General features: G+C 59.4%; 1 protein-coding gene across 1 annotated transcript in view; it reads left to right on the forward strand.

Annotated features, from left to right (window-relative positions):
- LRP1 (LDL receptor related protein 1) overlaps window positions 1-7797 on the forward strand; it is an 82109-nt gene extending 74312 nt beyond the window's left edge. The window contains exons 73-89 of the mRNA XM_082634660.1: window positions 174-314; window positions 397-531; window positions 610-729; window positions 1747-2015; window positions 2489-2667; window positions 3163-3269; window positions 3516-3632; window positions 4097-4273; window positions 4416-4556; window positions 4677-4850; window positions 5096-5257; window positions 5655-5829; window positions 5977-6078; window positions 6232-6296; window positions 6400-6490; window positions 6590-6734; window positions 6900-7797. Coding sequence (XP_082490786.1) covers window positions 174-314; window positions 397-531; window positions 610-729; window positions 1747-2015; window positions 2489-2667; window positions 3163-3269; window positions 3516-3632; window positions 4097-4273; window positions 4416-4556; window positions 4677-4850; window positions 5096-5257; window positions 5655-5829; window positions 5977-6078; window positions 6232-6296; window positions 6400-6490; window positions 6590-6734; window positions 6900-7040 — 2441 coding nt within the window. The 3' untranslated portion in view covers window positions 7041-7797. The remainder of the gene's footprint in view (window positions 1-173; window positions 315-396; window positions 532-609; window positions 730-1746; window positions 2016-2488; window positions 2668-3162; window positions 3270-3515; window positions 3633-4096; window positions 4274-4415; window positions 4557-4676; window positions 4851-5095; window positions 5258-5654; window positions 5830-5976; window positions 6079-6231; window positions 6297-6399; window positions 6491-6589; window positions 6735-6899) is intronic.
- Window positions 7798-10581: the final 2784 nt, after the last annotated feature.

A 10581-nucleotide genomic window follows, 5' to 3' on the forward strand; every position in this document is an offset into this window, starting at 1 on the left:
CCCCTGGGGAAGGTATTGAGGTGGAGACTGAGAATCTGGATGTTTAACCAGCTTCCCCTGAAGCTTGACAGCCAGGCTTGGGACCCCCTCTACCCGTGACTGACTGGGGGTTCCAGTGGGAAGAGGGGGCAGGGTGGTAAATACCCCGGACCTCAAGCCCCGCCCTCCCCCAGAGCCGCCCACAGCCCAGACCCCCCACTGCAAAGACAAGAAGGAGTTTCTGTGCCGGAATCAGCACTGCCTCTCCTCCTCCCTGCGCTGCAACATGTTCGATGACTGCGGGGACGGCTCTGACGAGGAGGGCTGCAGCATCGGTGAGACCCGGCGTGCTGGGGCAGGGTTTAGCCGGGAGGGGCTGAGAGTCGAAGCCCAGGCCTAGACTCTCTGTCTTTGTAGACCCCAAGCTGACCAGCTGCGCCGCCAACGCCAGCATCTGCGGGGATGAGGCACGCTGCGTGCGCACCGAGAAAGCCGCGTACTGTGCCTGCCGCTCTGGCTTCCACACGGTGCCAGGCCAGCCTGGATGCCAGGGTAGGAAGGTGGGGCCCAGCGGGGCGGGCAGAAGCCCCAGCCGCAAGACTTTCCATGACCCTCCTGTGTAACCCCCAGACATCAACGAATGCCTGCGCTTCGGCACCTGCTCACAGCTCTGCAACAACACCAAGGGCGGCCACCTGTGCAGCTGCGCGCGCAACTTCATGAAGACGCACAACACCTGCAAGGCGGAAGGTAGGAGCTGGGAGAGGATGGAGAGAGGGGGCGGGGCTTACAACGCCAGGATAAGAAACGGGACCTGGAACGCTGTGTTTTCCTCCAAGCACCCTTGCCCAAGCTTGGAATTCCAGACCCGCAGGACAGCTTTCTGCACTCCGTTCTGGCAGCTGCGCAGGGACCAGAGGTCCTGGGGCTGAGGCAGTTTGGGGGGAGAGCACGCAGGTGCGCATCACCACACTTAACAGAGCCAAGTGTACCCCACCTGCATATTCCCATTATGCTTTTTTCAGGTTTATTGAGGTATAATTGACAAAATTGTAAGATATTTAATGTGTGCAAGGTGATGATTTGATGTACATACGCCTTGTGAAAGGATTCCCCCCCATCGAGTTAACAGTTATCAGTTCATGTATTTACTTTTTTGTTTGTTTGTTTTGGTGAGAACATGTAAGTTCTACACCCACATATGCTTTGACGCACACCTGCACCTTCCTCATGCCTGTATACAAACACACCCCACATCCATGTATGCACACCCAGACACACACACACACTGTGCACACACAACCCCACCACATGTGCCCAAGTGCACTCAGATGCCCATGCACACCTGCCTCCCTCCATGGCCATGCTCATACACCCCCACATGTGTGTGCACCCGCAAGCAGATATCAGTGGGGATCAGGGACCGTGGTGATGCTAGCAGAGGCCATGAGGCGGCAGAAGTCCATGAGGCTGGAGGAGGAGGGACAGCAGGTCACACTAGATCACCTCAGGAGAGGAGAGGAGGGGAGTGGGGGGAGGGGGGGAGTTCCAAGGGCTGAGGCTGGAGTCCTCAAGCCTGGCTCTGGGACCGGATGACAGAGGCTTCTGGCTGGGTCAGATGGTTTGATTAGGAGAAGAGACACTGTTAGTGTGAAAGGCGCTGGGCTGGGTGGGGAGCACGTTGCGGCGGCTCCTTCCAGCACCAGGCGCAAGAGCCCCCAGCCCCACCTTTCACCCCCGCCAACATCTGGTCTCTTGTCCCTCCAGGCTCTGAGTATCAGGTCCTGTACATTGCTGATGACAATGAGATCCGAAGCCTGTTCCCCAGTCACCCCCATTCGGCTTATGAGCAGGCCTTCCAGGGTGATGAGAGTGTCCGCATCGATGCCATGGATGTCCATGTCAAGGCTGGCCGCGTCTACTGGACCAATTGGCACACGGGCACCATCTCCTACCGCAGCCTGCCACCTGCTGCGCCTCCCACCACATCCAATCGCCACCGGCGACAGATTGACCGGGGTGTCACCCACCTTAATGTGAGCACCCAGCCTGGGGTGGGACCTACGTGGAGGCACGGGGCTGGGTGGGAAGATTCCAAAAAGCAGACTGTTCAGAGCAGAGTTTGCAGAGGACAGCGGAAGGGGCAAAGGGTGAGACTGGCATGCAGGGCAGATTCTGGATTACGTCATGAGGCACGGACAGCAGGTAGACAGAGCAGCACCATCATCAGTAGGTGTTTCTGCCGCATGGCAGCCCGAGGCTACAAGGCACAGGGGGCACCTGGCCAGCAGCATCAGAGCCACGTTCAGTTCCTGATCGTCACAGCCAGCCCACTAACTAACCTATTCCATCTTACTAGCCTATTTCGTCTCTTTGGGCTTTACTCTGTTCCTCAATAAATCAGGGTCGTGATATCTAGCAGGGACAGGCTGGCCGGGTGTTGGGGGGCTGGACAATGGGCAGGAAGACGAAAGGTGGAAGCCTCTGAAACTATAACCCCCTCATCCAGATTTCAGGGCTCAAGATGCCAAGGGGCATCGCCATCGACTGGGTTGCCGGGAACGTGTATTGGACCGACTCGGGCCGAGACGTGATTGAAGTGGCACAGATGAAGGGCGAGAACCGCAAGACGCTCATCTCCGGCATGATTGACGAGCCCCACGCCATTGTGGTGGACCCGCTGAGGGGGTGGGCAGGGGTCCTGGGGGGAGGCATCTGGGCTGGGGCTAGGAAGCCCTGGGTTGGAGGTGGGTGCCCAGCATCCCCCGGCTTGTCCTTCCTCTCCCAGACCAGCCTGAGGTCAGAGTCCTCTGCAGGCCCCTGGGTCTTCCAGGCTGCACCCAGCCCTGGCCCTCCCTGATGCTGCCTGGGGTCCTGCTGGCCTGCTCAGGTGGGGCCTGACCTCCACTTGGCTGGCTGACATGGGCAGCCAGGTTCTGGGCTTCTCTGCTCCAGGGGGCAGCTCTGCCTACTTAGACGACTCTGGAGCAGCACAGTGTGGTTTTAGAGTAAAAGATCTTTAACCAGGTCAGGAAGTTGACTCCCCCTAGTTCTCTCTGGAGGAGGTGGACAAGAACACCCTCCTCTCTGTGTACCCAGCAGTCTCTGTGCCCTGTGCCCACCTTGAGTGGCCTCCTGTGGGAGCCCAGGTCCTAGCCACACTCACTCCTTCTCCCTCCCCAGCACCATGTACTGGTCAGACTGGGGGAACCACCCCAAGATTGAAACAGCAGCCATGGATGGGACCCTTCGGGAGACACTGGTACAGGACAACATCCAATGGCCCACAGGTCCGTGCAGGAGTGGGCAGGGGATGTGGGAGGGGTAGGCTCGCTGAGCCTGGGGCCACACAAAAGTTAGGGGAAGAGGCTTGGACTGGGATGGGACAGATGGGTTGTAGAGGCTTTTCCCAGAAGAGGTGATTGGGAGTGATCATGGGAGCAGGGTGGAACTGTCCCAAACATGGAGACAGTCCCGCTTGCTCCCACAGCCTGGGGCAGGGAGGCTGGGCCTCACGGTGCTCTCTGCTCCCCCAGGCCTGGCCGTGGATTACCACAACGAACGTCTGTACTGGGCGGATGCCAAGCTCTCAGTCATTGGCAGCATCCGGCTCAACGGCACTGACCCCATCGTGGCTGCTGACAGCAAACGAGGTCAGAGTCCACCAGCAGCCTCGGGCCCTTGTCCTCCCCTCTGAGCCCAAGGCCTCACCTAGCACCTACCATCCTCCTCAGCCTGGCCCTCAACAGTCTTGCAGTGCCTTTCAGGCCCCTCCCAACCAGACACCCCCTGCACCAGTCCTGCAGGCCTGAGGCTCACCCTGACCCTCTGGGCCACTTTTCCATTCATTCATTCTACCAATGAGTATATTGAGCTGCGTGGAGGCAATATGGGTAATAATAGGAACTTAGCCAATGTGAGAAGAGGGAGCAGAAGTTGATCCTGACCCCAGATGTCTAGGGCTGATGGGACCTTTTGCCAGTAGTGGCCACAGCAGGAGGAACAGGTTGAGGAGAGTTTGCTTTGGGATATTTGAGTTAGAGGTACCTGGGAGCCTTGGGGCCCAGTGTCCTGGAGAGTGTGACCAGGGCCTGAGTCCCCTCTGACCCCTCCGCAGGCCTAAGTCACCCCTTCAGCATCGATGTCTTTGAGGATTACATCTATGGCGTCACCTACATTAATAATCGTGTCTTCAAGATCCATAAGTTTGGGCATAGCCCGTTGATCAACCTGACGGGGGGCCTGAGCCACGCCTCGGATGTGGTCCTGTACCACCAGCACAAGCAGCCTGAAGGTGAGTGGAGACAGAGCCCAGGCTGGGGCAGGGAAGGCCAGGGGGTGCTGAGTCTCCAGGCTGCAGCCTCAGGTCCTGGTGGGCAGGGGAGGTTCTGGGTCCACAGGGCTCAGCATCCTCCCACCCCTGCCCTCACCTGCAGTGACCAACCCCTGTGACCGCAAGAAGTGCGAGTGGCTTTGCCTGCTGAGCCCCAGTGGACCTGTCTGCACCTGTCCCAATGGGAAGCGACTAGACAATGGCACCTGTGTGGCTGTGCCCTCGCCAACGCCCCCGCCAGACGGTATGCTCATGCCCCTCCCCGGTCCCCCATCCCATGCTTCAGAGCCCTCCTCCCTACAGCACCTGAATTCCCCTCACCACCCCCCGGCTCTGCACACCCCCACCATGATCCTTCCTGCAGCTCCTCGGCCCGGAACCTGTAACCTGCAGTGCTTCAATGGTGGCAGCTGCTTCCTCAATGCACGGAGACAGCCCAAGTGCCGCTGCCAGCCCCGCTACACGGGCGACAAGTGTGAGCTGGACCAGTGCTGGGAGCACTGTCGCAACGGGGGCACCTGTGCTGCCTCCCCCTCCGGTACGGCCTTCAGTTCTCCTGCCGGGACTCCTCCCGGCCCCTGGGCTCCCAGCCCCTCCAGCAAGCCGCCTCCGCGCAGACAAATCCCCAGCCCCTGCCCGGCCTTACTTCACCCCTGCCCCCAACCCCGTGTCGCTTTCCTCTGCCGTCTGCCCTCCGCCCAGGCCCTCCCAGCCCTGTTCCCCTGCAACAGGGCAGGGCGGCTCAGTGGGCCACAGCCCCGCTCACACATCCTCTCCCGCCAGGCATGCCCACGTGCCGGTGCCCCACAGGCTTCACGGGCCCCAAATGCACCCAGCAGGTGTGTGCGGGGTACTGTGCCAACAACAGCACCTGCACCGTCAACCAGGGCAACCAGCCCCAGTGCCGATGCCTGCCTGGCTTCCTGGGCGACCGCTGCCAGTACCGTGAGTGAGCCGGCCCTGGGCCCTGGGGCAGGGCGTGATGGAGCTGGGGGTCTGAGAGCGTAGGTTGATGTCACAGGTGCGAGTTCTCTGGAGAGAGGCCGTTTGCGGCCCAGCCAGGCCCAAGTTGCCAGTGCTCCCCCATGGAGGGGTCAGCACACTCCCCACCGAGGTAGTGAGCCCTCTGGCATCAGGATTATTCAAGCAAAAGCAGTGCCCTGTCAGGATGCTCCGGGACATCTTTGTACCCTGGAGCCTGTGACGTGGGGGCAGCCAGGGGCTCGGGAGGAGGCGGGAGTCACCCAAAAGGCCTGGGGGTCCCCTCAGGCGGGCAGCTGCCCCCCACAACCTCTGGGGGACCCTCCTGAGGCACCTCCTCTTCCACCCCCCCAAAACACAGGGCAGTGCTCTGGCTACTGTGAGAACTTCGGCACGTGCCAGATGGCTGCTGACGGCTCCCGGCAGTGCCGCTGCACCGCCTACTTCGAGGGGCCCAGGTGTGAGGTGAACAAGTGTAGCCGCTGTCTCGACGGGGCCTGTGTGGTCAACAAGCAGAGCGGGGATGTCACCTGCAAGTGAGTGGGGCCCCGCCCTGCAGTCTGCCCGGCCAGACCCTGCCGTGTCCCACCCGCCGCCCACTCCTCCCAGCCCCGCCCTGCCCCTTCCCCAGCATCTCAGACACCCTCCATCAGCCCTGCCCAACCTCTCACTCCTTCCTGCAGCTGCTCCGATGGCCGGGTGGCCCCCAGCTGTCTGACCTGCGTTGGCCACTGCAGCAATGGTGGTTCCTGCACCATGAACAGCAAAATGATGCCTGAGTGCCAGTGAGTTGGGCCTGCGCCTCACTGGGGCCTAGATTATCCCTCCCTCCCCCAAGCCTGATCCGGATCAGCAGAATCTTGCGGTCCCTCCCAGTTTCCCCGGCAGCCACGGTTGTGGATGTCATGCCCCCTCAGCTCTGCCCCTCCTGTCTGCAGGTGCCCACCCCACATGGCGGGACCCCGGTGTGAGGAGCACGTGGTCGGCCAACAGCAGCCTGGACGTAGGTGGCAGCGGTTGGGGAGGCCGGGCTGCCGGGACCTGGGACGGAGGACTTTGTGCCTCCTCGGCCTTTCAGACTGAGCTCCCCACCTCCTCCCCTCTAGATATGGCCTCCATCCTAATCCCTCTGCTCTTGCTGCTGCTGCTGCTTCTGGTAGCGGGAGTGGTGTTCTGGTACAAGCGGCGAGTCCGAGGGTGAGTTATGGGGAGCCTGGAAAATGGTGGCCATGATTTTACCACCCTATAGCCATATCCGCCTGGAATCCCTGCCCCCAACCTCCTTCCTCCTCTCAGGGCTAAGGGCTTCCAGCATCAGCGGATGACCAATGGGGCCATGAACGTGGAGATTGGGAACCCCACCTATAAGATGTACGAAGGCGGGGAGCCTGATGATGTAGGGGGCCTACTGGATGCCGACTTCGCCCTGGACCCTGACAAGGTGGGCTGGGATGACAGGGGAGGAGGCTTCCAGGACAGGGACAAAGGGCTGTGGGTGGGGTGACCAAGGGTATTGGGCTGGATGATGGAATGGAGGTGGGGATGGGGTACCCGGGCCACAGAGCCCAGCCCCTGAGCCCCACCTGACTGCTCTGTCGCCTTGCAGCCCACCAACTTCACCAACCCCGTGTACGCCACACTCTATATGGGTGGTCATGGCAGCCGCCACTCCCTGGCCAGCACGGATGAGAAGCGAGAACTCCTGGGCCGGGGCCCTGAGGACGAGATAGGGGACCCCTTGGCATAGGGTCCTGCACCATCGGACTTCTGCAGAGAGCCTCCTGCCCACTGCCGGAGAAGTCCTTCAAGGAGCCCCCATCCTGCCCAGCCAACCCCTCCCCAGCCCTGCTGGGATGTATAAATGTAAAAATGAAGGAATTACTTTTTATATGTGAGTGAGCAAGCGAGCAAGCGAGCACAGTATTATCTCTTTCCGTTCTCCTTCCTGCCTGCTCCTCAGCACCCCGCCCAATGCTGCCTTCCGGGAGGGGGCGCAGGAAGGGGGCCCCTACAACTTACAGGTATAAGGGGGCCCTGCCTCCCACCTTCCCACCAAAACTGCAGCCCCACTGGGAGAGCTGGTGGCGCTGCCTCCCCCTCCCTGTGCAAGACACGTCGTCAAGGCTCTCCCCTCTCATCCCCCCCCACCCCTCCCAGCTCCCTGAGGGCTGATTCCGGGATTCTGGGGCGGGTGAGTCCTTTGCTGCCCTTGTCTGGAAGATTTGGCTCTGGCTGAGGTAGGAAGGAAAGGATGGAGTTTTTTAGTTCTTGGGGGAGGCCATCCCATGCCCCAGCCCCTACTCTAGGGGCACCTCTGAGATGGCCACACTCAGTATCCCTACCAGACAGGCCCTCCCCCTCTCCAGTGCCCCCACTGTGGCTCCCAGGGCTGGAGACTTTCTTTGGTAAACACTCCCCCAGGCTCCCCTCCCCTGGGGATGAGGAGGAAGTGGGACACACCAAGGAAGGGCAAGCGGGCAGCCCCGTTTTGGGGATATGAACGTTTTAATAATTTTTGCTGAATTCCTTTACAACTAAATAACACAGATATTGTTATAAATAAAATTGTAAAAAAAAAAAAAGAAAGAAAGAAAAAAAGCCGTTTGTGTCTACCTGAGTGTGAGACTCTGGGAGCTGGCCTGTGCTTTCATGCTCCAGCCACCAGAGGGAGCCATGCTCTGTGCTGGAGGGAGGCTTGAGCATCAGGTCTTCAGTGCCCTTCTGGAGCTCCATCCCCCTTCACTGGGCTGTGGCAGGGAAGTGGGTGGCACTGGACTTGACCAGAAAGACCTGCTTCTCCTGGCTGTGTGAACTTGAACCAGTGACGTCACCTCTCTGGATCATGTGTTCTGTCTGGCTCTAGGACACTAACTCCAAGATTTGTTTCTCTGTACTGTCACTTTTATGAGACAACACTGCCACCCCTACCCAAAATTATCTCCCACAGTGAGAAATCCCACAATAAGAAATGAACACACTGGGGTTGTGAACAGCTTTCTAATCCTTCAGGGTGGTCCCATACAGCTGTCTCTAAGTTTGCTCCTGAAGCACTGACATCTCACACTTCATGGAGAGTAATTAATCAGATGCCAAGAGTCAGAACCCTGGATTCAGGAGAAGGAGGGCCCCTGGAGCTAAAGCTGGGAAGACCAGTTTTCCCCACGGTCCACCAACAGACACATCTCACATCCCAGGGGTTGACAGGAAAGGACTGCTACAACCAAAGGGGGTACCAGGTCTACTTCAGCCCCTGGCCAGAGAAGGGAACTTTTTGAAGAAGGTCACACCGCTTTACATGGTCCAAGATTGAGAAAGGGTTAGAGCCCCGCTCTCCCCACAGTAGCAAATATGCTCAGAGATGGCAGCTTTAAACGTCTGAAGGACCCTTGCCAAGCCCAAGGGGGGAGCACTGCCTTTCATTCCCGCTGCCTCCCTGGTTTAACCTTCTCAGTCTATTCCTCCTTTCTTGAGGAAGCTATGGGTCCAAGCACCTCTAGAAACAAGAGCCCTCCCCTTCCCTCTTAGGCCTGAGATGCCATCTCCAGCCTCAGCTTCCAAGCAAGTTCTGCGATCCTCCACTGCCTCCCGGGCTCCCTAGGGCCCCAGGGCAGAGCGATCCTACTGGGGAAAGGGGGCGTCCTTGTTGATCGCTTAGAGGGAGGCTTGTGTCCTCATCTGTCCACCAGGTGGCGTACGCACTCCTGCAGCGCAGCTCATCCTCAAGCCCAGCACAGCCCCCTCCCCAGTACACTAATTATGCACCTCCAGGCGGACCCCAGCCCAGCCTCTCACTTCCTTCCCTTGGGCTATTTGCCACACCCCCTCTACCCTCCTCCAGCCGGCTCCTCTCCCTCCCCCAGCGCCTGCCTACTACCCACCACCACCAGCCCCACCCCCTCACTCCCTCCTTCTACCAGCCGCGCATCTGGCGCCCCCGGGGAGCCACTGATTCTCTGCCTGTCGCCTCAAGATCCTGGGCAGAGCGAGAGGGGCCCCCAGCTGCGGCTTGGAACACACACCCCTCCAGTCAGCATCCTCCCTCTGCCCGCCAGGATGGCCAGGAGCGGGTCTTCCAGGAGGCAGTCCTCAAAAACTCCTCACCTGCTAAGGATGGCAGAGAGACCTAAGACAGAGGTGGAGAAGAGACAGGGGCAGAACCAGAGGCAGAGGCTGATACAGACGGAATGAGAGACAGAGACACAGAGATGGAGACAGGGAGTGGGGTGTGTGTGTGTGTGTGTGTGTGTGTGTAGCTGGAGACAGAAAGCAGTGACCTGAGACTAGCAAAAGGAGTAGAGATGGGGTGGGTAGGACTCCAGAAAACCAGGACTCTAGTGAAGAGCTTCTGTCCTGGGTGCCCTGGGCCTGAGTGTGCCTGCTTCTCCCACTGCCCGCCACCATCTCAGCAGCCCCTGTGCTCGGCCAGGCTCAGGATTCGGGACGGAGCCTCTTGGCCTTGGGCCTTCTACCCCTTCCTGCCTCCCTCTCTGCCCCGCCTGCACCCAGGTTCCTGCCTCCTGGCTTCTGTCTGTCTGTCTGGGTGTCTCTGTGTCTGCCTCATCTTCTCAGCATTCCTAATCCTTGTTTGGTGTCTGTCACATCCCTGTATCTGTCTTTGTGTGCTCCTGGGCTTGTCTGTCGGACTGCCAGTGCCGGCGTACACCTGAGTGTGTGTCCAACTCCATATGTGGATGTTTGCCTCTCTGCCAAGGCAAGGAAGGTGGGGTCGTCGGCTCTGAGTACCTGTCTGGGTATGCTTGTCTCTTGGTGAAAGTGCATTTGTCTCTCTGTCTCTGTGTGCTCCTGTGTGTGTGTAAACCGAGTGTGTCCATCTGTGTGGATCAGTGCCTCTGTCTGTGTGTGTGTGCTGCTCTCTGTGTGAATGTGTTTCTCTCTGCCTGTATGCTCACCTCTACAGTGTGGCCTGCCCCTGTGATGCACCTGCGTGCATGCCTGGGGGCATGTGTCTGTCTCTATGTCTTTGCTTGTCCCTATCTCTCGCTGTCAAGGTGTCGGTCATACCACAACCTCAGCCACAGCCTCAGTGCATAGCAACAGCTGACAGCTGAAGACTCCTTGGGCAGGAGAGAGAGAGAGACTAGTGGGAGGACGGAGGGATGAAGAAACAGCCAAGAGGGTAGGGACAGAGACAGGGCCAGGCTGGAGACAGAGACAAGGACAGAGACAGAGGTGGAAGGGGAGAAGGATCTAGAGGAGCTGATGGTGAAAGATGGGACACCGGGAGAAAAGGGATGGAGGCTGCACCAAGAGGCCGGACAGGCGGCGCG

Source organism: Mesoplodon mirus, assembly GCF_964341445.2.
Source record: "Mesoplodon mirus genome assembly, chromosome: 11".
Classification (NCBI taxonomy): Eukaryota; Metazoa; Chordata; class Mammalia; order Artiodactyla; family Ziphiidae; genus Mesoplodon; species Mesoplodon mirus.